Source organism: Scleropages formosus, chromosome 15, assembly GCF_900964775.1.
Source record: "Scleropages formosus chromosome 15, fSclFor1.1, whole genome shotgun sequence".
Taxonomy (NCBI): Eukaryota; Metazoa; Chordata; class Actinopteri; order Osteoglossiformes; family Osteoglossidae; genus Scleropages; species Scleropages formosus.
Genome location: NC_041820.1, coordinates 14,279,907 through 14,304,475, shown reverse-complemented (window position 1 = coordinate 14,304,475; position 24,569 = coordinate 14,279,907). Strand labels below are relative to the sequence as shown.

The window sequence follows — 24,569 nt, the reverse complement described above, 5'->3', positions numbered from 1 at the left end:
TTTGAATAAGAACTGGACATTCATAAAACATAATTTATGTGGGAAATCAGCCTATATTAATGCTGTTAACTTATGTAACTTCAACTCTGTATCTATTCATAAACAGGTAGCAACAGTATATTTGCCCCGGTTCTACTGCCACCTTCGAGTAAGTACGAATGCAAGTTCATTCTTGTTTTTTGTTTCTCACGCAATTAATTTATGTGTTAGGATGTAATTTAATAGGCACAGTTTTTATGAAGAATCCATCAGGCAGTGTCTGCTGTGGAAATGCTGGTCTGAGTCGAATGCCCTTTGTGCTTGTGTGTGTCAGAGTTTCACTCAGTTTCTTGCGGGAGTCTGCACCAGCTCGGAGAGGAGCTGCTCAAACCTCCGCCTCTCCCTCCCCGAAGGAAGGAGGCTTTTTCCGAGGCCAAGGTAACACCGGCAGAATGACAGTCTAAATTAGGGTTCGCTCCGTTTCTATTCACGCTCCCAAATGCACGCATTGTCCCGATCCCCGAATTCACTCCTATGGTTCTGTTGCCTCATTCAGATAGGATTCACCTGCCATGTGTGTGTTTTTGCAGTTGAACAGCAAGTCAGACAGTCCTCCAGCGATTCCCCCAAGGCTTCCCCCACCGCTTCCCAGGGTACAGCCACGAATGCCAGTATACAATGGGCCGAGCGAGAGTCCCCTGCCCAGCCCTCCTCCGCCACCCCCTCGAGACCCCCTGCCCGACACCCCGCCACCTGTGCCTCAACGCCCCCCGGAGATCTTCATCAACTATCCGGTCAACTTGCAGCCGTCGCCTGTGGGTCGCTTCCACTGGGATTTCGGAAGCTCTCCCAGCTCACCCAACACTCCACCAGGCACACCTTCTCCGCGAGTGCCCCGTCGCTGCAGCCCACTCAGCGCTAGTCAGAACAGCCTGTGCCAGCTCTCCTTGTCTGCAGCTGCTCCTCCAGTTCCCCCTCGCTACAACTCGAGCCCTCAGCTCCCGAAACTGCCGCCAAAGACTTACAAGAGGGATCTGTCACAACCGCCCATGCGGGGCACCTCGTTGGTAGAAAATACAGACAGTAACCAGTGAGGATTCCTGAATGGATGCACTTGTTGGAAACTTGCACAACACTGAACGTGTGGCATGAACTTTATAAATAAAACTTTAATTGCTAAAAATTACCTTTTAAACTCTTGATCTTTAACTTTAGTGAACAAACTAATTAAATGAAAGCTACTGACCACAAAGACTGCTCCACACCACACACTATCCACCCACCTCTGGCATTGACCAATCCTACCACACCTCTCAGGGGATCAGTAGCTCCACCATTCTTCAAGCCCTGTGTGCCAATGAAATCTCAGCACCAGAGTACCCGTCACTGCCTATCCGCCATTGTGCAGGAAGCACCTTGGACCGAGAGCCTGCCGTTCTGTGCGCGTGTGTGTGCGCGTGTGTGTGCCAGCGCGCGCCAGTGTGTGCCTGCAGGTGTGACTTTGCTGTAGCAGATACTTGGCTGTAAAGCGTTTCAGTGAAGTGTGCTGGTGTTTATTGGGGAAGGCACTGAAACTAGGAGAAGTGGCTGAGGGTGTTAATGGCAGGTGGGCGGGGCCTTGGGAATGATGCATTCAGCCCTGCCCTTTCATACAGTGGGAAGCTACTTTCTGTTGTATTTCATATTCATTCCTTGTCACACTACACAATGTTGTGTTTTTTTTTTTTTTTTTTTTTTTTTTTTTTTTTTTCCTGGAAAAAAAACAAGCCAATATGCTACAAATGGCCAAAGTGTAGTTTATGCATTAGATTTAATGGTCAAAAAGAGAGGGGAAAAGTATAAGGTTTTAGATTTTATTGAATTTCTGCTCTTTTTCTACTTTGCACTGTATCAAAAGCAGACTGTCCGGTTGAGCATTTTGACTGAGCCCTCATCAACAGGACGCTTAATCTGTCTGGGACCCTGCCTGTATCAACTGCTCTGCTTTTGTAGTGGCCTTCAACCCTGAGTAGTGCATGTTGGCCGCTTGCGAGTGAGATGACCCCAGGGTGACCGGCCCAAGCCTCATCCTGGAACTTAGTAGACCAAATGAACAGGACATCTATGACTCCATGTCACTAACTGCAGCAGTTGCTCTTGATCTGAAAGCCAAGATGATGTCTTAAAACTCTCACCTTAACGTTTTCTACATGACATCTACAGAACATCCGAGTATTAGAGCGAAAAGTTAATGACAAACACTGTGTTCAATCTTCAGCGAAAAAAGAAAAATGGGATAACTCGTTAGCAGATGTATGTCTGAAGGATGGAATAGAATGTTGTCCTCATTTGAATGGAATTTCATTTTAAAGAACAGATAACGTGTCATTGAGATGTGCCTTTTATTTGGTTTTATACTTTTTTCTTTTGCCAAGTATGAAGTGTCTAAAATGAAATCAGTTGCCTATATTATGTGTAGAACAAAGCTATACACTACAAATGTACAGGTTTATGGACGATGTGTACAAACATACACACTAACTGAATAATCCGTATAAAGTGACTTTGTCTGTAGTCTTATACTCCCTTCTGCCTTCCTGTGTGTCATGATGCCTCTTTGATTATGCACAACTACTGAAGGAGTAATATGCCTGCTGTGTCAGACATGTACACTGACAATCCCTGTAGGAAACCCTGTATTTTGAATTGGTGGATGACTACAAGGATGAAGTGCCAGAGGTGTTTATTACAGCACTGTTGGACTGGGTTTTTTTTTTTTTTAAATATTAGTTTCAGAACTGCAAAATTGCAGCGGTTCGAAATGTCAGTCCTACTTCCTGGGTTGAAATCACAGACTCCCACTCGGAACCAGTCCAGCACACAACTGTCCCATTTCTGTCTGCGTCACATGAGACTGCTGCATGGTGTCTAGTGTTTCCACTGCCTGTGTGCTCTGTTGGACCACAGGCAGCAGTGTGCAGCTGTGGAGTCTTTTTCCCCTCTCCTTCTTCCCCGTGCTTCTGGGCTGTCGGAGCTCCTGGGTTTCTGTGAATGACACACATGTCCGTTCTAAAAGCCTCAAAAGCACTGATTACTTTCAAAACTCGGTTTTCTCAAGCTGTGAGTGCCCATTCTATAAAACTTTGTACTGTAGCAAACTGTTACTGTCCAGCAGATGTCACGTACGGTTTATTTGATGGTCTGTGTGTGCTTTGTATTAACGGTCTTAATGAGATTAATAAATCACCCAAGTCTTATTTTGTACTTAATTAGGCAGCAGCTGTCATTTATTGGATTAATTCGGAGGGCAGCGTGTTGTAATCTCAATTTCAAGTGCATTTCTGGGCAACTGAAACGGAATGTGGGCTGTCATTATCACTGCTTTGCAGTATTTTGGCTGATGGATGATGTCAGTGATGATCTATAGCAGAGGTGATGTATTCAACTAGCTGAGCCGCAGGCCATCAGGAGTAACGTGGTGCCATGACGGAGTGTCTTCATGCGCTTCTTCACACAGTACTGCAGGGTCCCTCATCTTCACTCTCTTCCCATGGACTTGTTCCATTTGTGTTCTCTCGCATGGGGCCTCCACATGGCACACCAAGGAGGGTCGCTTGCCGCACTACCCTGTGAGCAAAAGTGAAAGTACTGTGTTTTTTTTTTTTTTTTCTTCCCCCCTCTCCCCTCCCCATTCTTCTCCCTCCATCTTATGCACCAGTTCCGCTTTAGTTTTGTCTTGGTACTCTTGGCTGTTTGCTGCATGAGCAGCTCTCAGACATCAGCTTTGGTGTCTGACAAAGACCAGAAGTGTCCTTTTGTGCTATTTGTGCACCCAGTACTATCCCCCCTTGTACAAGGCACCATGTGATAGTCAAGTTTGTACACAATGTGAGTATTGGACTGCGTCTTTTGGGGTGTCTTATTTCATTTAAAATTTCCTTTTTTTTTTTAAATTTATTTTTAAAACTGATAGGGAAAATTTAAAAATTTTACCTCTGGTACCTTCCTACTTGTGCCAGTTTGGAAGCTGACTGCCTCCCGGACTTCTTGCATTCATTGGGTGGAGAATCACCCTGGTTTTGGAGGGAAAAGCAACAAGTTGTAAGAATGTCTTTTTCGAGTAAAAATTTTATTACTATAATTACATACTGACCTGTTTAAATGACTCATCCCAGGTGATTCTGAACGTCCTGCTAGGAGAGTGAGAGATGTTCTTTGCGACACCGTGCTCTTGGGACACCCTGGGCACCTGCCACCTCGGGCACGATGACGCTTCTGCAGATGTTCCGTGCTCCAGTGGCGAGCTGGGTGTGTGCGAGGGCTTCAGAAGGACAGGTACCTGACTGTCCGTGTCGCCATCGCTGAGGTTTCCTCGCCCAGGGATGCCCAAGCCTTCCTCCCCTGCTTTAGCCCCCATCTCATAGGTGCCATCGGGGCTGCACGAGGTCACCGAGGAGTAATCGAAAACGGAGGTGTTGCCGAAGTCTTCCTGGTCCGTGTCGCCATCTGCAACATTCTCCCTTATGTCAGGGCGCTCTTGACCACAGGCTTGTTCTCCAGAGGGCTTCAGCCTTAGCAGGAAGCCCTGCCCAGATGCACTCATTCCTTCCTTCCTGTCTGGGTTTGCAGTTGCTGGGAAGAAGGTGTGTTGGACGTGGTGTGGGACACAGAGGTGATGTGTAGCATCAGCAGGACTGCAGTTCTTCCTCGCAGAGTGGAGCTCATGTGGAGACACACTCCTGCAGTGTGACACAGGATAGCTGTTAGTATGTAGGATTTCTGAGCCTCGACACAGCTGAGGACATGTTTACATATTTTAGTGTCTCATTAGAATCTGGAGCTCAGTGGCTTCATTTTGACTTCAGGTTCTGCTTTTCAGGGTTGACTCTTTACTCTGTACATTTATATGTATGCATTTAGCTGACACTTTTCTCCGAAGAGGCTTACATTGTTAAAATACAATTATTTACCCACTTAAACAGCTGGACAGTGTTACTGGAGCAACTTTGGATGAGCGCCTTGCTCAAGTGTACTACAGCCGGAGGGGGGATTCAAACCTCCGACCTTTGGGTCCAAAGGAAGCAGCTCTAACTATTCCACAAGATTTGATACGTTTATTTATTGCTATAAATTGTACATTTGGGCCTTTAATATTAACGTGGCTGCGTAAACAGTTGAGCTTGTATTAACATGAATCTGTCAAAACGTACGAATGATATAAATGAGAACAGGCTGTAAGACTCGGCAGAACTTATTCAGTAACATACTGTGTAATAGATTGGTCACAAAAAGACAAAAAGAGTACGAGGTGTAGCGCCTGACGAAGCGCTCTTGACCCGAAGCGGCCACTAGAGGGCAGTGTTCACCACTGTTTGGCGCCCTCTGCCACTGTGTTGTGTCTGGGGTTTCGCGGGCTTTTTCCACATGAACAGATGCATTGTGGGGGGAAAAAGGAGGGGAGACGACCAACAAGCGCTAAGCTGTTGTAATGTGCCCTGAAGTGACGGGACAGTTTCTAATGTAGTGGTTAGAGCCGCTGCCTTTGCCCATCAAAGGTCGCCGGTTTAATTGTCACCTTCATCTGTAGTACCCTTGAGTAAGGTACTTACCCTCAAAACTGCTCCAGTAACATTACCCAGCTGTATAAATGGGTAAATAATTGTCACCTGAACACAGTAAGTTGCTTTCGAGAAAAGTGTGAGGTAAATGAATACGTGTGAATATTCACTGAAGGTGGATTAGGTTCACAACAATGTGAGTAAAAGCAAAAATCCTACAGCTTGCTCTCATGAACTACAGGACGCAAAATATTGTTTTATACGTGACGTAATGCTGCAGTGAGTCAGTCATTGCTCTTGCTCGGTTACTGCTTGCTGCACAGGATGCCTTTGAAGGGTGCAGTACGTGTCCCTTGCCGATGTTTCTCCAAATGATGTCGCAAACAAACTATAGCGGCGACGAGAGTGCAGTCCGGGTTAGTACGCCGTCCAGTACGACACAACACTTGCTGCCACCAAAGAGGGGCAGAATGAAGCTGAGACCTGAGATGTAATCCCTCACCGCAAGTGATCCATCCCTCACCGCAGTGAACCAACCTGCATCCTGCCGCTTCCTTGAGGGTTCCCAGGCTGGCCTCCTCCAGAAGGTCGTGACACCGAGAGAGGAGCTGCCAAAGAACTCGCTTCCTCTCTTCCAAGAGGTCGTAATCTCCGTGGTCTCTTCTTGTCCATTGCAGCTCACTCTGGGTACGTACAGTCTTACGTGATCACTGCACTTCATACTCTATTTTGTGATCATATTTTTGCAAGAACCTTTCCTTCGATTAAGTGATACTGCCTTAATGCCCAGTAGATAATGAAATATTACTGTTTATGCATCTGTAACTGGTAGAACTGAACATAATTACCAAGTTGTATTAAACGGCTAGTGGTTTAAATCACAATGCATGCTGGGTACTTGCAGTACTTGTTTCACTGAGCATGTTAACACAAAGATTTCTTTGATCCTGGCACGTACTTGTGTATGAATTAAATAGTTGTGAATCTGTGACACAGGGGCTAGGATTGGGAAGACCTCCAGCAGCTCCTTTCTCTCCCCCAAGGATGCCTGTATATATAAAAACAACATGAATGTGTACGTACACACACTAGAGCCCAGCGAGGATGTATACAGTAAATCTACACTCGGTGCATTCAAAACAACTGACATGACAGAAGCATGGCAGACAGAAGAATAGATCTCTTACCCATTTTGCAGAGCCACACAAGCACTCCTACAAACGATTGCTCTGAATACACACACGTTGAGGTGCTTCCAGTCATAATGGTACATAGTTGCTTATCTGGTTACATTTCTAGTTACAGTCCATACCTGTGTGTTATACGCTGCAACATCTGATTTGTGAAGAGCTGAGATGATTTCAGGGAGGGTCCTCAGGTATCCCAGGTACATTTCAGAAAAAGCAGACTAGGAAAAAACAAACACTAATTGTTGTTGCTGCTGCATGGTGTTTTACATTTTACTCACTTTTCTTAGTCACAGCCTACTTCTCGCTCATGATGGGAGCTGATAGAGTAGTAATTAGAGCTGCTGCCTTCATACTCAAAGGCCATAGGTATGAATCTCACCTAATGCTGTAGTACACTTACCCTAAATCACACCAGTAAAAATTACCCACCTGTACAAATGGTTAAGTAATTGTATGTAATTGTAAGTTCCTTTGGAGAAACATGTCAGCTAAATGAGTAAATATAAATGTCCTGTTTTTCCCCTCAAAGCCTAACACTGAGGAGAACTCAGGAAGGGTGAAAACAGTCACGCAACTCTACAGGCTTCATTATACAACACAACACATTTAAAGGAGGATGTTCACTTGCCAATTCCACCTGCAGCCCTCTAGAACCCCAGCCAACAACAGGCGTTAATATGAGCAATGAACCCCTGGTGTCCCACCCACCCGAGGAAACAGGCCAGTTTGTGTTCCCTGGGTGTCCTCACTACCCCTAGTATTGCATGGCTGGAACTTGAGAACCAGCAGCCCTTCGCAGGGCTCATCATACTTATGTGACACACCAGGAAGGCTTACTTTTTTTAATAATAAAACAATATAATCACATTTTGACTTTTCAGTTTACCTCATCTTGGCACATGAGTTTGGCAAAAGCATCAGCCACACGATCCAGCCCATGTCCTCTGGTGAGACAGTCCTCAAGTTCATTCCTGAACAGTCGATGTTGGCGTAACAGTTGTTCGGTGTAGTTCAAAAATTTCTCACTAAGATACAAAAGGAGACACTGTGCTATTGTGAGAGCTTAAGCGCAGGACAGAAGAATGTTTTTCTTCTTTAATATGATTGCTATGATTGCTTTTTTTAGGTGTTCGTACTGTGAATCCTGCTCTTTTTCCAGTGCTGAAAGCATTCTGTACTTCTCAAGAAGCTGATTCAGCGTCTTCACGTATTCTTGTTCAGAGTGGAGCAGCTCCAGGGTTACCTGCATCCTCCTGCCTACAAGAGACAAACTATAGATGAGTTTAAATTCAGACCACATTTACTCATTTACTCAGTTGACGCTGTTATTGAATCACAAAAAAATTCGAAGATGTATAAACCTTCACAAGGGCTTGCATAAGGGACATCACTACCACAGGATGTTGTTACTGCAGAAGTGAGTTCAGCTGTCCTGGATGGCACATTAGGGATCACAAACGTTCCTGGAAAAATTATAAATAGCACTTTTTTCAATAAGTTTGCTCATTTTTAAAAATCAAAGTATATTAAAGGTTCATCAGGAATAAAATCATATTGACCTTAACCAAAAATCAAAAAATGAATGACACTTTCTACAATGGGCCTCAAATAACACCTTCATTATACATTCATGTAATGCACTCTTAATATGTATATATTGCTGACTAATTAATATGCATGTATTTCTGACTGTGTAAAGATTCTATAAATTGTAATGTTAGGCTGTTCACAGAGAGTATAACATATACATCTATGGCTGCTAACAGTATTTTCGTAAGATGTTTATAAACATCTTTGTAGGTTTCTTTATCTTAAGCTTTGCCACACTTTTCTCTCAGAGACTGCCCTGGAAAATGTACACACCTGTGTGGGGATGCCACCCTGCACATCCTCCCTGCAGGTAGCAGTGGAGAAGTAGACCATCGCAATGGGCCTCTCTGTCCATGGAGCAACCACAGCTGCTCCAGAAATTAATAAAACAAATAGCAGCAGTTAATAAGAAAGCACAAGCCAATATTCTTGTCAATAGACCAATCCACTGGTCATATTCAGTATGTAAGCCTTGATTTAATACCTTTCCAATCATGTTCTCACCAGTTTCTCTGAGGTCCTAACCCTCTGATACAGCTCATCTTTAAACTTTGTTGGAGCTTCTGCTGATCACATCGCAGCTGCAGCAACTGGCAGCGCACCTCTATGAGCTCCTCCTGCACAGGGCAAAATCAAGATTTCTGACCCAGCCAAAAGCATCTTTTGAAAGTGAAATATATAATATTTAAAAATCAAACATACTCAAACTTACAACCTACTGATGAGTGAAGGGATTTTCTGCACATCTATGAAAGTTAGTCCTGCATGTTTTTCAAGGAGGAATGTATCATAAGACTAGTGAACACAAACCTTGAGGGAATACACCAAGGCCTCCAGGTGACGAGTGCGCTTCTCACAGGTCTGCTTAGTCTCTCGAAGGTCTTCCTGAAGGCACGTGTCTGAGTCCTTGATCTGATTTAACTCAAGCAGGGCACTTGAAAATACAGTCTTCAGTTCTGATACCATGCTCTGCAGCTGAGGCAACACCAGGTACAATAGAATTTTATACGCATTTACTCTTGCAGACATACATAAAAATTAAAGCAAGGTCAAATATACATACAATGCATAACAATAGTACGTGGTTTATCAGTGCAATCAAAATTTTGTTTTGCCTAAACTCATTTTAATATTAGCGCGGCACTAGATATTGCGTGTCCATATTTACATAAGCTTCAATGAACCAGAAAGATCTTACAGAAGAGCAAAGAAAATCCTGTTTATTCTTTCAGTTGTGAGAAACCAACATCAAATCTGTTTTTTACCTCAGAAATCTTTATTGCTAGCTCTCCTTCTTGTGGCTTCATGCTTTCTAGTAGAGCAGAGAGAAGAGAAAGACATACCTTGTGATGGTTGCGGGCAGAAAACGTACAAATTCCTTTTTGACAAGGTCAGTAGCCTGCCGTCTTTCACTAGTGTACATACCCATGTGTTGTGCTGAACTCCGCACTAAGCAGCTCTAGCAGAAGCAGTTTTTCTTCGGTAGGCTCTGTGTTCGCGACTCTTTGCCGTTGCAGATTTTCAGAGGCTCAAAGACTGGCGCAGAAAGGTGGCCCACTGAGGAAAGCTCCGTCTCTTCTTTCGGCCCGCCAAAAAAGGCTCGATTGAATGTCAGCGACACAATAAGAGCAGAGAGCGAGAGGATCGAGGATGCAGTTCACTGTTAGTACAATGTAAAAGGTACCTTTACTGAATGATGTCTTTGTGCATGGATGGAGACATCTTTCTTAAACATGTATATGATAAGATGAGGTTGTCCTTGAGCATATGGATTTGCGAAGTGTTCCTGCTGGGTTTTGTTTACAGCACGTGGACAATAGTTGCCCTTGCCAGCAATTCCCTTGGTGGGAAAACAGGCAAGCTTGCCAAGAAGCTTGACACTGCCAGCTTTCTGGCAGGATCAGCACTCGATGATGTCCTGAAGGACAGAGTGTGATAGATGAAACATCAAAGTTGAAAAATAAAAAATGCTCAGAGGGAACACTTCTGTACTTTGCCATGCATGTACAGACTTTTCTGTCGTATGCATTTTTTTTTTAATAAATCTGAAAACTGTACAGCATTTTAAGTATATATTTAAAAATTCATAAGTATGTTTTCAAATATAATGCCATGACTGTGCAGTGGTCAAGATCTTAATGATAATGGATGCATGGAAGATGTAAAAATTGAGTAAACCTTAACTTTTAATTACTGAAATTATGATAATTGCTTTAATTTAGTTCAGAATGTTTTCAATGACAACTGGGAATGGGTTTCTCCATCTATCCATTGTCAACAACCCCTTGTCCTGAGCAGGGTCGCGGCAAGCCGGAGCTCTACCCGGCAAAATGGCGCAAGGCCAAAGGAGGAGGGGACACAACCTGGACGGGATGCCAGTCTGTCACAAGGGACCCCAGGCAGGGCTCAGACCTGCTGTGAGGTACAACTAATAGATGTAAAATTAAAGGGTGCCTAAAACATTGTTATACAGTCCAAACATGATAAATTACTTGCCTGAGGTTTTGTTTTCATTATTTCAAAAGTAGATTGGCCTTTGATTCATTTTCAATGCTTTATTACCCGTTAATCTATTCTTTGTTACATTTAACTTTATAGCAATAAAGTAAATTGCTTATGAAATCAGAAACAATATTAAAGAGGGTTTCACCAAACATCATATTTTTTCTTTCTGTTCTTTAAGACTAGCCCTTACTGAGGCCTCATAAGCTGGAGGTGCAATTTATCTGCCACACTAAGCATTTTTCACATGAATCAAAGGTCACAAAAAGTCATGCAGAGAACTAGTGTTGATCCAAAGAGTAGAAAGTTCTTTGTTGCAGGTAGCCAGTGGTGTGAGCTGTGTTGCGGAGCTAAGTAAGGTGTGATGCAGCCACTTGTTCTACTGCTCACTACTACTGGCATAGCTACAGTAGGTACAGGCTGCTAACATGACTGGTGTCACTGCTATTATGGATTTTCCATTTTAAAAAGACTCCTGCTCATAGTAATCGGATCTGTACTTTACTGAAATTACTTTAAATATAAATAAATCTCCTAAAAAATAGCTTCTGACTAAAAGAAGAAATAGCCAGATAGTATTGTTGAGGATATAAGGCGCTTCAGTGTGTGTGTGTGTGTGTGTGTTTGTGTGTGTTTGTGTTTGCGCGCGCGAGAGAGAGAGTAAAGAAATTGTAAACTGACATAAATTGTAAGTTGTATGCGGTTGAAAAGGGGACTTGCCCAGTAATTACAATGGTTAAATTTCATTTGGCCCAAAGGAAGAGGAATGAATTTAAAATTATAATTGGCCAATAGTTATAATTAATCAAGTATCAAAGAAAATTATTTCAAGTCATTTAGATAATGTTTACATTTAAATATTTAAGAATACATATTTGTTTGCTCGTGAAAATAAAATTAATTGTACTTTAAAGACGAACTTGGAAAAGCTAATTAAATATACGTATAAAAACCTTTTTGACCTTTGGGGACACCGTACTAACGGGTCAGCGTTGAGTTTTACTTCCGGGAGAGACGTGTCAGACATAGCAGAAGCTCTGATTGGCTGAGAGGTTGTCTGTACGTTTTTAAATCGTGTCCGAAAAGGCTTTCGAGTCGCTTTGCAGAGTATGATGCTGTATTCGGTAAGAATTTAGTTTAAACTGCATTTACCCGGGTAAATAAAATTTTGCGTAATTTTTTTAATTGGCAAATATATGCGACGGTTTCTAAAGTTGTTTTGTTGTTGTCGAAGTGTATATAAGTTAAGAAGTCAGTGAACTTAAGTTAACTTAAACTTAACTGTTAAGTGGAGACAGTCACGTTCTCAGACCCCATCACACTGTGTTAGAAAAATGCAGGATCCCAACTTGTTGTAATTTATTATTAACTTTGATTTGTCAGGTGACGTAGGTATGTGGCCAAATAATTTGTTTAAGATTTGCCTATGCAAACACACAGTCAGAGTGAGAGTGTGGTAACTTACACTTGAACTAGTAACTAGTTCAGTATCAGTGAGTGTCCATTCAGATGAGCCGCGTTTTGTGGTTTTAAGACTAAGAGAGCTGTTAAGTTACCACATTTCCAACTTCTGCCCGTTACAACATTGCCTTTAGTCTAATCAACATATAATTGTAACGACCCCGCCTTACTGTTTTATGAGGGAAACCCGTCTAATGTGTAAACAGGTGTTGAGAGGGAGTCTGGGAAGGCTGGCTGTAGCGCTGGTCCTGGATTTGGAGGAAACGGGGTCCTCGGACCAAGAAGAGCATTATATAAATTATTTTCCTTGTGCTGCTGTTCTAAATCGTTCGTCTTGAACGCTGCCTCTCTCTGTGCCCTTCTTCGCCCCATCCAAACCCACACAATATGTTTGTACAACGAGTTAAGTGACCGACATGTTAAATTAGCAGGAACTTTAAAGGAACCAGTCTGAGTAAATGTGGTGAGGGTGAGGATGATGGGAATTGGTGCTGTGTAATATTTTGCAGCATTGATTGACGGTGAAAGGGTGCTTTTCTCATCTCTCTGAGCTTCCTTCCTTCCTTCCTTCTCTGGCTTCTTTTTTTCTGCCCTTGTTGTTTTTCCACACAGGTCTTGTTTTAATGAATAAAGCATTGGTGTCACACCACTGTAGAAGACTGAACTTTTAAAGATACTTTTGTTACTTATAATCAATTCAAGCAATAGTATATTTATTTTCATTTTGGAAGTTAACTTTATTCACATGGTGGTTAACCTTGCCTGCATTACCTGACACCTTTATGTGGCTATGTCATGGATTTTACTCTTGTTTTACCCTTAACTTAGAAGAAATGAGGACCACAGAGTTTGATTCATCTGATGAAGAAGATGTGGGAGAGGAGCAGCAAACTCCCCTGCAGATCTCCTGGTAAGGCATCGGATGACAGGGCACTTTGGAGTAGGTCTGAGTGTTCAACCCCATTCTTGATATGTTTGCAGAATTTAGTTATGATTGATTTTCTTAATGAACATGTCACATTTTTTACAGGTTTTTTTTTTTTAAAGAGGAATGCATACATACCTGTATATGTGTGTGTATATAATAATTCCCCTCCCCTTTTTAAAGGTTACCCCTGTCAGTTGTGGAATGCTCACAGTTTTTAGGAATATGTCCATTGCCAGGTAAGATGCAAAAGAATAACACCTGTGATATGTCTGCATAAACTTTTCTACGTTCAAACCACTGAATACAGTTTTCTCTGGACAGGGTGTAAATTCAAAGATGTCAGAAGAAACTTACCAAAGGATGTAGGTAAAGTATCAATTTTCTTGAAATGGTTATTGTATGGGTCCCATGAGAGCTCCTTGGGTAGGACACAATGACAAGCTTTGTGGTTTGCTAAAGGTGCAGATGTAGCAGCCATTGAGGAATCTCCATCAGATTTAAACTCTCTCTCTTGTGGATGCTGTAGTTTATGTATGTGAAGTGCCTTTATTTATTTTGTTTCCTTCAATATCAGTTAAAGTGAGACTGGGGAGTGAATGAAAGTAAACTTCATAAATTAAGCTGCAGAGAGAATTTTTCTTTTCCACATACTGATTGCCTCCCCCCCCCCTCCTGCTGATAGATGAGTTAAAGGACCAGGGAGTGGAGGATGTGTTTGTGTTTTGCACTCTTGGGGAGCTCCAGAAGTACCGTGTTCCCCGGTTGCTGGATGTTTACCGTCAGCAAGGACTCAGAGTGCATCACCTGCCCTTCCCTGATGGGGGCACACCTGAGCTTGACCAGTGCAGCCGAATTCTGGAGGAACTGCAGTTCAACCTCGAGAACAACCGAAAAACAGTCATTCAGTGAGTTAGTCCGTTAATGCCTTTTGTAATGGGGGGGGCGGGTACTCAGTGCTGCTGTAGCCCTGCATTACTAGTGAATGAGTGAGTGAGTTTATCTTCTTCAAAGTATTTAATATCTGTACCATGTTTACTGGTCCTGGTGTTTGGTGTCCAGTTCACTTTTGTCCCAGTCAACACTTTAGCACTGATTTGAGAAATAATTCTCTATTTGTGACCTATATATTCATACTTTTAAATTCTTAATGAATTGTTTTTCATAATGTTTTTAACTTTTAATGACTAATTTTGTCTTTCAGTTGCTATGGAGGTCTTGGTCGTTCAGGACTAAGTAAGTATTCTACCCCAAAACGGGAATTTCTCTTCAGAGTTTTGTTTGGGTATGGTTTGATAATTTCAAATTGTTTTGTAGTGGCTGGATGCCTCTTGCTTCAGCTTTCTGTCAGTATGACACCCGACAAAGCTATTGAAATCCTGCGTGAGTTAAGAGGGGGTGGAGCCATTCAGACAGTTAAGGTAAGTTACACTTTGGAGCAGCTGGGTCTCTTCTGTCACATTACACATGGTACCAATAATCTGTTTTGCTCTTCTGTTAAAGCAATACAACTTCCTGCATGAATTTCGAGAGAAGTATGCAGCTTACCAGGAAAACAAAGAGGTTTTGTTGGAGCGATCAGTTTCACGATGACTTCTCTGCACTTTTTCCATGCTTTTGTGGAGTCTGATTAAGCAATAATCTAAACCATGACAAGGCCTATAATTGAGATGTTTTGTCCTGAACTCTAATCGCTGTGTATGCCGCATGCCTTTCTCTTCATTGCACTTTAAAATCTTTGCTCTTAGTTGCTTAAGTACATATTCCTTAAATTTTTTTACATTTTTAAATATTTGAACATGGGTGGTAAACTAGGGAATTTAAACCTTTATGAACATAATTTTACTGTGTGGTTATGTAAGTCAATGCTTTCCATTATTTTGTAATGCACTGGAGATTCTACAATAATTACATCAGCAAAGTATTCTGGGCTTAGTTTATTGAAACTTAAGTTTCTCTACCTTAGTCACATTCAAGTCAGGTCTAAATTTATTAATCTAAAAGTAAATTTTTGCACTTTCTCCCAATGTTGTGGTACTGTGATGCTATAGCAAAATCTAAAAAGGCATAGATTGTAGTAATATGAAATCTGTACCCTGTAGAAGATTATGCCCGAGAGAAAAGTTGAGGGCTGATTTAGAAAACGGGTGGGGGAGGAGGTATCCTGTAATTACACATTTTTAATAACTTGCAAACAATAGAATTCATGTCTTTTAAAAAAAAAATTCTTGTAAACTAATGAAATGACTGTCCTAGCACCCTTAAGCAGCAGTTTACTTATGTACCAAGGGCCTAAAGGAAACTTCACTGTATCTATAAGCTTTTGTTCAGAAAGCTGGAATTACTGCAGTTTAACATGCACCATGTTAATCTGATTACTCAGGAGTGCACTGACAAGACACCTTACCCAATACTGTGAAGGAAATTTTACTTTATAGCCAACCTGGTGTTGCAAGATATTTCAGGGGGAAGTAAACCCTTTTCTGCTAATAGTCAATTCATTCTAAAGTAAAAACAGCTGTGATTTCATATACCTAATTTTGTGAACTAAATGGCTACACAGCCTGTCAAACTCATTTTATTTCCAAATAAAATATGCACATGAAATATTCATGTGTACTGTAAATAACATTAAAAGAAAATCTTTGCTTAAAAGGGATGTGTTTCTTAGTGATGCCTGGTACTACAAGGAGTCTGAAGAGTTCATCCTTTAATATGTAGAATAACACAAAGGATGTCTTCTACAGGTCCATTTTCAGATCTCCAGCTTCAGAGTGTTCGCATCCTGCATGCAGTTCTCCCTCTTGTCACAGTCTCCGTTTAAGAACTCACCAGCACATAGATCATCCTAAAATTAAAAGGAGGGGAAAAAATGGATAATGAAAGCTAATTTTAATGATTTGAAACAAACACAAAACGCTCCTTAACACACAGGCTGTCACTGATAATGAAATCTCGCTAGAAATTTAATACTTAGGGTATGCTATACCCCCACTAAATATTCCATCTACTGAAGTAGATGGTGCATGTTGTGAATAAAAACTTACCCATAGAGATAATAGAAAAAAGATAGCAGATAGAAGGCAAGTTTGCACCAGCCCTCTTTTTGGCAGTATGCCAGAATGTCTGCATTCATGATTGTGGTTGGATCGTAAAGCCCTGGACCGCTCATCACTGGTCGGCTCATGTACCTTAGAAAGCAACACAAAAATACAGCTGTAAAAATTGTACCAACAAACGCAGGAGCCCCGTATCCAGCAAAGCTACCCTATTACTCTTTCACAATCAAATATTGCAAGCTACTTTAGATAAAACCCTCAGTTAAGCAAATACTAATTAGTAACCGAGAAGCTCTTCACAAAGAAATGGCACTAAAATAAAATGCAACAAATCTTTTTTCCCTTTTGTTACAAAAACACAGATTCTCCAGTGCATTTCCTTAAAGTGGGAAGGTAATGATGAAACCTACCTCCAGACATGGTAGGCCAAGAGAGGCATGTTGAGTCCGAGGGTGAGCCATTCAGTTGCACAGAGGAACATTACACAGAAGAAGACATGGATCAGGTACTCAGGGAGCACCAGCTGAAACAAGCCAGAAAATAGATTAGTCCATATTACATGCATGTACTTTCTAAAGACAACTGCAAAAACCTTAAATGCTATTCTCCACATCAGGTACATTTGTCAAAACCATGTGGGGAAAAAAGGATTAAAAACTTACAGAAGAAATGTAATCGCACTTACTCACTTGGCTGAGAACTCAAAATAATAATCACAGACTAGTCCAGGGGTGTCCAATAATGCTCTAAGAGGCCCACAGAGTCTACATGCCATTGCTGTTTCCCAGAAGTAAATTAATGTAAAATCAGTGATAGGACAGAATACTTTACAGTCCAAAGGTCTTTATCTTTGAAAGCCATGTGATGCTACTTTTATCAACATGATTACTAGGAAAATTTGCAGACCCTGCTGCACACACAGGGTATAAAACACTGGCCTTCATTCCTGGCTCTAGTAAGCCATGGGATCCACAGGCCTGTGTTCCAGCTCAGGTGATCAAGATTTTGCTTTATGCTGTCTCACTATTCATGTCACAGGAACCTGTTTTTGTAACTGCATTAAACCAAAGTTTCAGAAAATCATGGCAGTATGTGTGCATGTTTGCTGATTTATCCAGTTCATTAGTGAAAGAGAATTAGCATCTTAATTTGTTTTTATCAATCCTGTTAATTTTATTTAGTCCTTTAACAACTGTGTAATTCAAGAGCAAACTAGAAAGACAAAGGATTGTGACAGTCATTCTCAATAACCATATTATGGCATAATGACAAAATGGATTAAAAAAATGATAGGAAATGGATAAAATGGCACATTTCCTATATCATGGTTTGAACAGCAGGATTCATTAAATTAAAACCTCAATGTCAAGAAATTTGGGGGGGGGGTGTCAGCATTCCCTGTGGTATGAAAAAACCAAAGTGGAGACTAACAATTGGACAGCCCGAGTCTAGAACATCTAACTATGCAAACACCTGACAGTGAAAAAGGAAAAGAGAGTAATTCAGTATTAAACAAAAATACTTTCCAAAACTTAACCAGATTCCCGATAAAGAGAAAAGACAGCACCTAACTCTGTTAGGCAAGTTTTACAACAGTCACTAGTTAGAGAACAGATTCCCTTCCCCACAGCAGAGAGCATTTTGATGCAGTGTTACTGAAAACCATGCTGCATGATGTTCAAACTCAGCAATAAACCAAACCAAGGTGCCTGTGTGAGGTCTGGAACATGACTGAAGGAGGCAGATGGAGGCACCACGTGAAAGCCATGCACTGGACAGTGAGGTGCACCAACAGCCCTGGATGCAGCCTCACATAGGAATGAGTGGGAGGGTGGGAGTGGGAGGTGTAGGGGTTTCAGCGGCCTGGTGCCATCAACAGTTCAGCACATCACTCTAGACCAGTTAGAGGGAAGGTTACATAATGCCAGCAAACAAAGAGCCATAGATGCCAAATGCAGCCAAAATATTCAGGAAAAGGCAGTGAAATCGCCAGGAACACTAGGGATAATGAGCAAGAAATGTAATTAAGCATATTTTGTTTTTGTAACCATACTAAATGATACCCTTCTTAAAGCATGATAAGGAATTACATCTAAACATAAAAATTCTTTAAAAGGAAATTTTTACCATCCCTCAAATTACAGGTTTTATGTTTATCCAACAGAAGAGACCTCATTAAATCAAAATCCTCTTAATTTAAAGCAAGATAAACTAGGTATTCTTTCCCTCCACAGACTGGAGGGAAAGAATCTTACTGCAGTAGATGAACAGCTCAATATATGTAATTATCTAAACAATAAGGAAAGAAAAAGAATACAGATAACCATTTGGACAATTTCCCCAAGAAGTAAACTTGGAAACCTGATCAACTATGACCACTATCCTATTTAAGCAGTGTTGTACTGGAAGGACTCGCATTCAAATCCTTGCTTCTGTTATAGAGTGCACGATGAAGGAACTTAGTCTAAATTGCCTTATTCAAAATGTCCAAACTATATACATGAGTAAACCACTGTAAGTAGCTTAACACTGCAGGATGCTTTGGAAAAAAGGACCAGCTAAATAAAAATAATGATTCAACAGGAGCCAGTTTTCTCTGGTGGCCCCTTTAAGAGCACTTGACTGTAACAAACCTACCATCTGCTAGCAGCGCTCAAGCGGAAGCACTCAGGCCTGGCAGGGCGTTCAGAACCATTCCTTAACACAAAACCAGTCATTACCCTCAAAGTATTAGGATGTCCCGAAGAACAGAAGCGTCTATCAGTTTAACTCCACGGACTGGAGGGAAAGAATCTTAATTTCGTAATGTACAATTCCTCATCAGCCATGTTTCATGTAAATTCACGATGATTATCTTTAAACAACACAATTAAAGAAAAAAGTTGCTTTCATTTCTGTTCCCCAATCTATGGATTAAATGGTTAAAATGATTCTTTCCAATTGAAGCAATTAAAAATTTGCATTACCGGTGTAGTCAATCCGATTACATCCTACACTTCCCATCAACCCTGCACTCACCTGCTACAAATAATGTCTGCATGGGAAGCGCAATACATTCAATATCTCATCAAATCCAATACCCGAGGAAGACAACCTCTCAGCATGTTGTTCACCTTTCAGAGTGAATTCCTCCAGCAGTTACACCCAAGTGGGAACTACACCTGCCTGGACTGCTCTCCTTACTAGCATTACATAACATGCACTTAATGATCAATACCTTGCTTGCAAATTTATTTCTCCCTTTATTTTTGGCCTCTGGCCTTCACATATTTCTTGAATGACAGCTCTTGTGTTTCAAGAGTGTTCAGTGTCACTTTCATTCAGTATAATCTGTCATTTTTCCTAAATATGTACTTTCTAAATATGAATGAGACCCTGTGCAATCTGAGAATTTTGTTTGCGTGTAAAGCAATACTGAACAACACCTTACAAGCTCATGTTTAATGTCCATTATATTGGTGCAAAATACAAAAAAAAAAAAAAAAAAAAAAAAAAAAAAACACCTTTTTGGCACCTGTCTGGGTGTCACTGTTTTCCCTTACTTCCTTCCATTCTTTTATAAGATTGTGAATGAGGATACTAATAAGATTTGCAAAAACAAGAGGGGTCATTAGAAATTATGCATGCTTGGAGCATTTACAAGTCTTTTCAGTTAACAATTGTTCACGAAAACCACTAGCTTTAACATATAAGCATAAAGATGCATTAAAAGTCAGGGGGGTTCCTGACTTTTAATGGACAACAAAACCTCTGCTTTTTAATTCCCTCTGTGAAAATACACATTTGCTGTCTGTGTTATTGTTCTCTATAGTAAACAAAAATGTAAAATTACTGTGACGCTCACCTTTCTTAGAGCACTGCATATGAAACTAGGGCTATTCCATGGCCTACCCTCACAATGTACCAATGCTCACAGACAAGAGCTCTGCAAAACACCCTGTCTTACAGCACTGCACTTGTAAACATCCAGTATCAATATAAGACAACGAAAAATCCATAAAATACACATAATCCAAAAACTGAATCCCACTGACCTATGGTTAGTTAACTGAAAAAACATTTGCAAACACTCCCCCCGTGCAAATGACAGACTTGAGACTGAATTGAACCAAGCGGGCATTTTATCTAAAGATTGGTACAAACCTTTAATGCAATTTTGACTCTTTTAATCTTTTTGACCTTTTCAACTGTCTTTTGCCATAAAACAAAAAATGCAAAAAGCAGATTAGAAAAGTATGTTAGTGTTGGACAGCTGACAAGATCACAGTAGATTAATAAGTCAGAATATCAAGCATAACAGTGCAGAAAAGTTATGCAAATAAAAACAAGAAATATTAGGGAAAAATAGATCATCATGCTCAAAATCAATGTTTGTGTTACTAAAGTTTACTTACTGGATTCAGTGTGTTACACTGATCTATGGGATTCTTGTAGTCCGTCTTGAGTTCATCAAATGCTATTATCTAGAAAATAAAAAGGTGCAAGTTATTGAAGATGTTAACAGGTAAAAAGATTGACAAATTTTTACAAGAACTGAATGCCATTTAAAAAAATCTTTGCACTACAAAATTAACTACTATGGAACTCTTTATCCCCACTGTGTTAAAATTACATACTTTTCCCAATTACTTCTTACAACCAAAACCACAAAGCTTACCGCATTGTCTGATTTAGGTGCTATCATACAACCACTGTGCACCAGTCAGTGGTCTGTTGTTAAAAAACAGCTTCAGCATATACCTAGGTTCTTCCTACTAAAAGTTAGCCAAACATGGGTTTTCCCCTCACAACTCATACAGGATGTGTTTAGACAAGAAAGAAGTAATTTACATTGACATTCAGCTCTCAGCCTACTTCATATTACTGGACAAGATTTCCTCAACTAGCACAGAATGCTTTTGGGAACACAAACAGGTGATGCATGTGCTTCCTGAAGCTGCAGATACAGGACCAAAGTGCCACTTTCCTCCACATTAGCTATAAGCATTGGTTGCTGCGTAACAGAACTGATTTTAAGTTCTATACAGAGATGCCAAGATATTCGGTTTTCTTTGTGTTACTAATGTTTAAGTAAACCCTTTGACCTGTTTGAACATCCAACATCTTTTGCATTCAATGGACTGCAAAATTAGCTATTTTGATGAATTCTTCAGTACACTTTTCCCATAAAATAGTAAAAACAATAAACCGGCAAAAGTACTATCATAATCTAGATGGCTATTTCACTCTTTTCATTTCATAATTTCACTCATTTCATTTCAGCTCTGTTCCAACTCCTGTTTGGATGTGCCCAGCAGCCTTGGTCTTCCCTTAAGTACAAGCAGTACAAAGTACAGTGAGACCTGTGCTAACACAGATGTGAAATGTTGGAGAGTTTATATCCAACTGGTGGGCTGAAGGCCAGGGAGATCCACCATCATGACCACCGGTCATTCCACTCTTTGCAGCGTCAGAAGTTCTCCAGTCAGTTACAGCTGCCTCCCTTTGCTCAGTCGCCGTTCTTGTCTCTGAACAAGATCTGAGACCGACAACCACCAAATCCTAATTTTTTCTCTAAAATAGCTTGGAATCAAAGGAACACAACCGAAATGATCTGAGCCTTACCTGTCTGACAGATGTTATCAGGTTGCTTAGTATCTCTCAACTGATGTTCCACACGGTTTGTTGCTGGGCCCCTTACCCAGCTCCATTTGCACCGTTTCCCTGGGCTCTATCACTCCCTGTTACGGATCCTCCCATCACTGCTGTGCAGGTGACATTTAGCGCTAACCGCAACCAGCACAGATGCATCCTCTCGCATTGCATATTGTCTCTGACATAATTTGCCTGCATGACTGACTACCACCTACAACTACGATGAAAATCTACCAGATCTCTGCTGGTCCTTCCAGCTGTCAGGTACTTTCCATCAAGCTGGACAATTTGCTCTTTCATATGCTTCATTGAGCAAGAGCATAAGAGTAACAACTGACTCAACTGATTCTAGGTCAAGTTTTCTGATGACCCAGAATGCTGTGGGACAAGTTGCGTATTGCTTTCATCATCTTCCTTCGCTGGATTTCTTTGGCTACCTGTATCAGACTCAAAACTTGGCTTCTTATCTCCTACAAGACAGACACAGAATCAACACCCTGATGCCTACAAGACCCAACCGCCCCCTACACCTCAGCAGGAACATAGTGCTTCTCCACATCTGACTGCTTGTCTGTTCCACTAAGAAGGGGTCTGAAAGGAAGGTCCACAGATTTTCAGTTTTAGCACCAATGTGGTGGAATAAGCTCTCCTTCTCACTCAGTAGTGAACTCCTTCTGCTAAGGGTCTCAAAACATCTCCTTCAGTCTCCCCCATAAATTTCCATTCCACCATCCGCCATGATCATCTCCGCACTTCCTCTCCGACCCTCAATTCCTCAGGCAGCTTACTTGTGACAAGTTGTTTAATGGGCACAGGCAAAAGCTGTACTATTGCACAGACAAAACAGTGCTTCGGCAATCGCGCGTCCGCATGATGATCCGAAGTTCTCCACCTGCAGTGAAATGCACGTTGTGAACGGTTGCCTTCCCGAGCTGTACGTCATCTTGGAGAAAAGTATTACTCGACTTTCATAAATCATGTAGCAAAGTGCGAGCCCACAGCGCTGCCAAGGCGGAGATCAACTGATCAAGACAACCACGACAGAAGGGAGTCCAGCCAGGTGAACCTCAATTCACCCATCATGTCACACCGGCGTACACACAATATATGCTAACATAAGATCGTACTCTACTACAGCGCCACTCGAGCAGTGGGCCAACATAATAACAATATAAGGACTGTGATGGCGGATATGCATATGGATGTCGATATATTTACGACACGCACTCACTTAGTCTCACACTTTCACAACAATGAATGAGGCCAAGCCTTGCGCGGCCATGATCTAACATGGTCGATGCTGGTCCGACCGACTCAAGGCCAGCTGAGCTGGAGTGAGCGAGCGAGCGAGAAGGGGCAGCGGCCGAACACGCGAGTCGGGAGCGCGAGCGCGAGCAACCAGCCAGTAGCTAATGGCTAACCGAGCCCAGCGTCTCATTCATTTCACCGTCGCTTTTCACCGACATGCCAGTTACCAGCACTGCAGAAGAAGAACAAACTGGCTCACGTGAACTAAAAAAAACATAGTTACCCAACCACGCGGGCACTGGCAGTATTATTCCTGCAGAAACTGCGGTGCTTGTATTGTATGTAACATTCTGAAGTGAAGTGTGCCCAAAACAAAAAACTGTGACACCTCCTCCTCAGTAGCTAACGAACCGTAGCTGCCTAGACAGAAGCACCACATCATCCGTGTCACTATTTAGACACAAAATGCAATTTCTCCACTTACGTGCCAAATGGCGAAGAAGATTAGCGCCGCAGTCAGAAGCAATGCCAGCATATAACAAAAGGCCGCGAACGTGAACGCCATGTTGAGTTCCGCCAACGTCGCCTCAGCAGCCGTCACCCGAGTCGCGAGGAGCGAGCGATTCTGAGCGAGCCGCGCAGCCGCTGATGGGTGCGGGACACAAGGAAGGCTGCGAGAGATCAACCGGAAGTGATTCTCCGAGAAGCAGGAAGTGCACACAAACTAGGCTAGCTTTGCGGCCTATGTTTAGTAGGAGCCGCAGCGTCATACGTATTCAGAATGAAATTGTTGCTGAACCGTTATACTGAGAGAAAATTCCTAAATATTACAACACATTACTGCTGTCCAACGCTGTGTCTTTAAGATTTGAAATTATTGGAGCTGAAGAGAAACAGTAGTCTTTAGTTAAAAGTGTTTGAAAGGGCACAACTCGTTTGCTGCCTGTTTATGGCCAATAAAAGCTTAATTATGGAAATAATTCAGTACATAACTTACAGTTAAAAATACATGAGCAACCTAACGACTAAAAATGAAATTTTACTAAGAGCATAAAACTAAAGAAACATTTTTTGGACAGCACCAATGTATTATTTTAATTTTTGCTTTTAAAGGGTAGAGATTGTACTGGTAATTTCACTTGGTTACTATTTTAAATGTATTGCTTCATTTCAGGTTTTTAATGTATTTACAGCTACTAGAATAAAAATAACTATCAAAATAAGGTGAAGTTAAGACCCCTCTACAGTGTTCAGAACTATATGCTTAGATTGCATGTTTTTGAGTTTTCATTTTTCCCCTATACTTTTCAAATTGTACCATGTTCAGCAGCATTTCAAAATCAGGTTCAGCTTGTGATGAATATTTATAATTTATCCTTGCATCCATCCATCCATCTATTGATCAGTCTGTCCGCTGCCAGCAACAGGGTTACATTGATCTGGA

General features: G+C 41.5%; 4 protein-coding genes and 2 long non-coding RNA genes across 9 annotated transcripts in view; 4 read left to right on the top strand and 2 right to left on the bottom strand.

The window, feature by feature from the left end:
- sos2 (son of sevenless homolog 2 (Drosophila)) overlaps positions 1–1,705 on the top strand; it is a 28,137-nt gene extending 26,432 nt beyond the window's left edge. The window contains exons 21-23 of the mRNA XM_018727410.2: positions 107–148; positions 314–417; positions 570–1,705. Of these exons, the coding sequence (XP_018582926.2) occupies positions 107–148; positions 314–417; positions 570–1,073 (650 nt within the window). The 3' untranslated portion in view covers positions 1,074–1,705. The remainder of the gene's footprint in view (positions 1–106; positions 149–313; positions 418–569) is intronic.
- Positions 1,706–3,220: 1,515 nt separating this feature from the next.
- On the bottom strand, positions 3,221–9,819 carry LOC108919454 (uncharacterized). 3 transcript variants are annotated; one of them, XM_018727435.1, is made up of 14 exons: positions 9,722–9,819; positions 9,562–9,608; positions 9,107–9,271; positions 8,801–8,913; positions 8,570–8,664; positions 8,068–8,169; positions 7,843–7,963; positions 7,593–7,731; positions 6,829–6,924; positions 6,475–6,564; positions 6,054–6,199; positions 4,112–4,697; positions 3,952–4,031; positions 3,221–3,585 (listed from the first exon to the last, which is right to left on the bottom strand). In XM_018727435.1, exons 1-14 carry the CDS (start codon positions 9,723–9,725, stop codon positions 3,468–3,470), a joined length of 1,902 nt encoding a protein of 633 aa, XP_018582951.1. In that variant the 5' UTR covers positions 9,726–9,819; the 3' UTR covers positions 3,221–3,467. The 3 variants fall into 3 exon arrangements, with proteins under 3 accessions (XP_018582951.1, XP_018582950.1, XP_018582953.1); XM_018727434.1 differs by having other exon boundaries at positions 9,107–9,608; XM_018727437.1 differs by lacking the exons at positions 9,562–9,608; positions 9,722–9,819 and adding an exon at positions 9,640–9,707.
- Positions 5,077–6,115, top strand: LOC108919480 (uncharacterized). Its single transcript, XR_001964922.1, has 3 exons — positions 5,077–5,559; positions 5,840–5,932; positions 6,045–6,115. It is a non-coding gene; the product is annotated as an uncharacterized LOC108919480 (long non-coding RNA).
- LOC108919479 (uncharacterized) lies at positions 9,240–9,887 on the top strand. The gene is made up of 3 exons (XR_001964920.1): positions 9,240–9,286; positions 9,613–9,686; positions 9,814–9,887. It is a non-coding gene; the product is annotated as an uncharacterized LOC108919479 (long non-coding RNA).
- A 797-nt stretch (positions 9,888–10,684) lies between these two features.
- cdkn3 (cyclin dependent kinase inhibitor 3) lies at positions 10,685–15,237 on the top strand. 2 transcript variants are annotated; one of them, XM_018727454.2, is made up of 8 exons: positions 10,685–10,718; positions 13,088–13,169; positions 13,368–13,423; positions 13,509–13,553; positions 13,870–14,092; positions 14,389–14,420; positions 14,502–14,605; positions 14,688–15,237. In XM_018727454.2, the coding sequence occupies exons 2-8, from the start codon at positions 13,093–13,095 to the stop codon at positions 14,775–14,777; spliced, it is 627 nt and encodes a 208-aa protein (XP_018582970.1). In that variant the 5' UTR covers positions 10,685–10,718; positions 13,088–13,092; the 3' UTR covers positions 14,778–15,237. The 2 variants fall into 2 exon arrangements, with proteins under 2 accessions (XP_018582970.1, XP_018582969.1); XM_018727453.2 differs by lacking the exon at positions 10,685–10,718 and adding an exon at positions 11,882–11,922.
- A 38-nt stretch (positions 15,238–15,275) lies between these two features.
- On the bottom strand, positions 15,276–23,809 carry cnih1 (cornichon family member 1). Its single transcript, XM_018727460.1, has 5 exons — positions 23,610–23,809; positions 20,638–20,706; positions 16,654–16,766; positions 16,232–16,375; positions 15,276–16,032 (listed from the first exon to the last, which is right to left on the bottom strand). Exons 1-5 carry the CDS (start codon positions 23,688–23,690, stop codon positions 16,005–16,007), a joined length of 435 nt encoding a protein of 144 aa, XP_018582976.1. The 5' UTR covers positions 23,691–23,809; the 3' UTR covers positions 15,276–16,004.
- Positions 23,810–24,569: the final 760 nt, after the last annotated feature.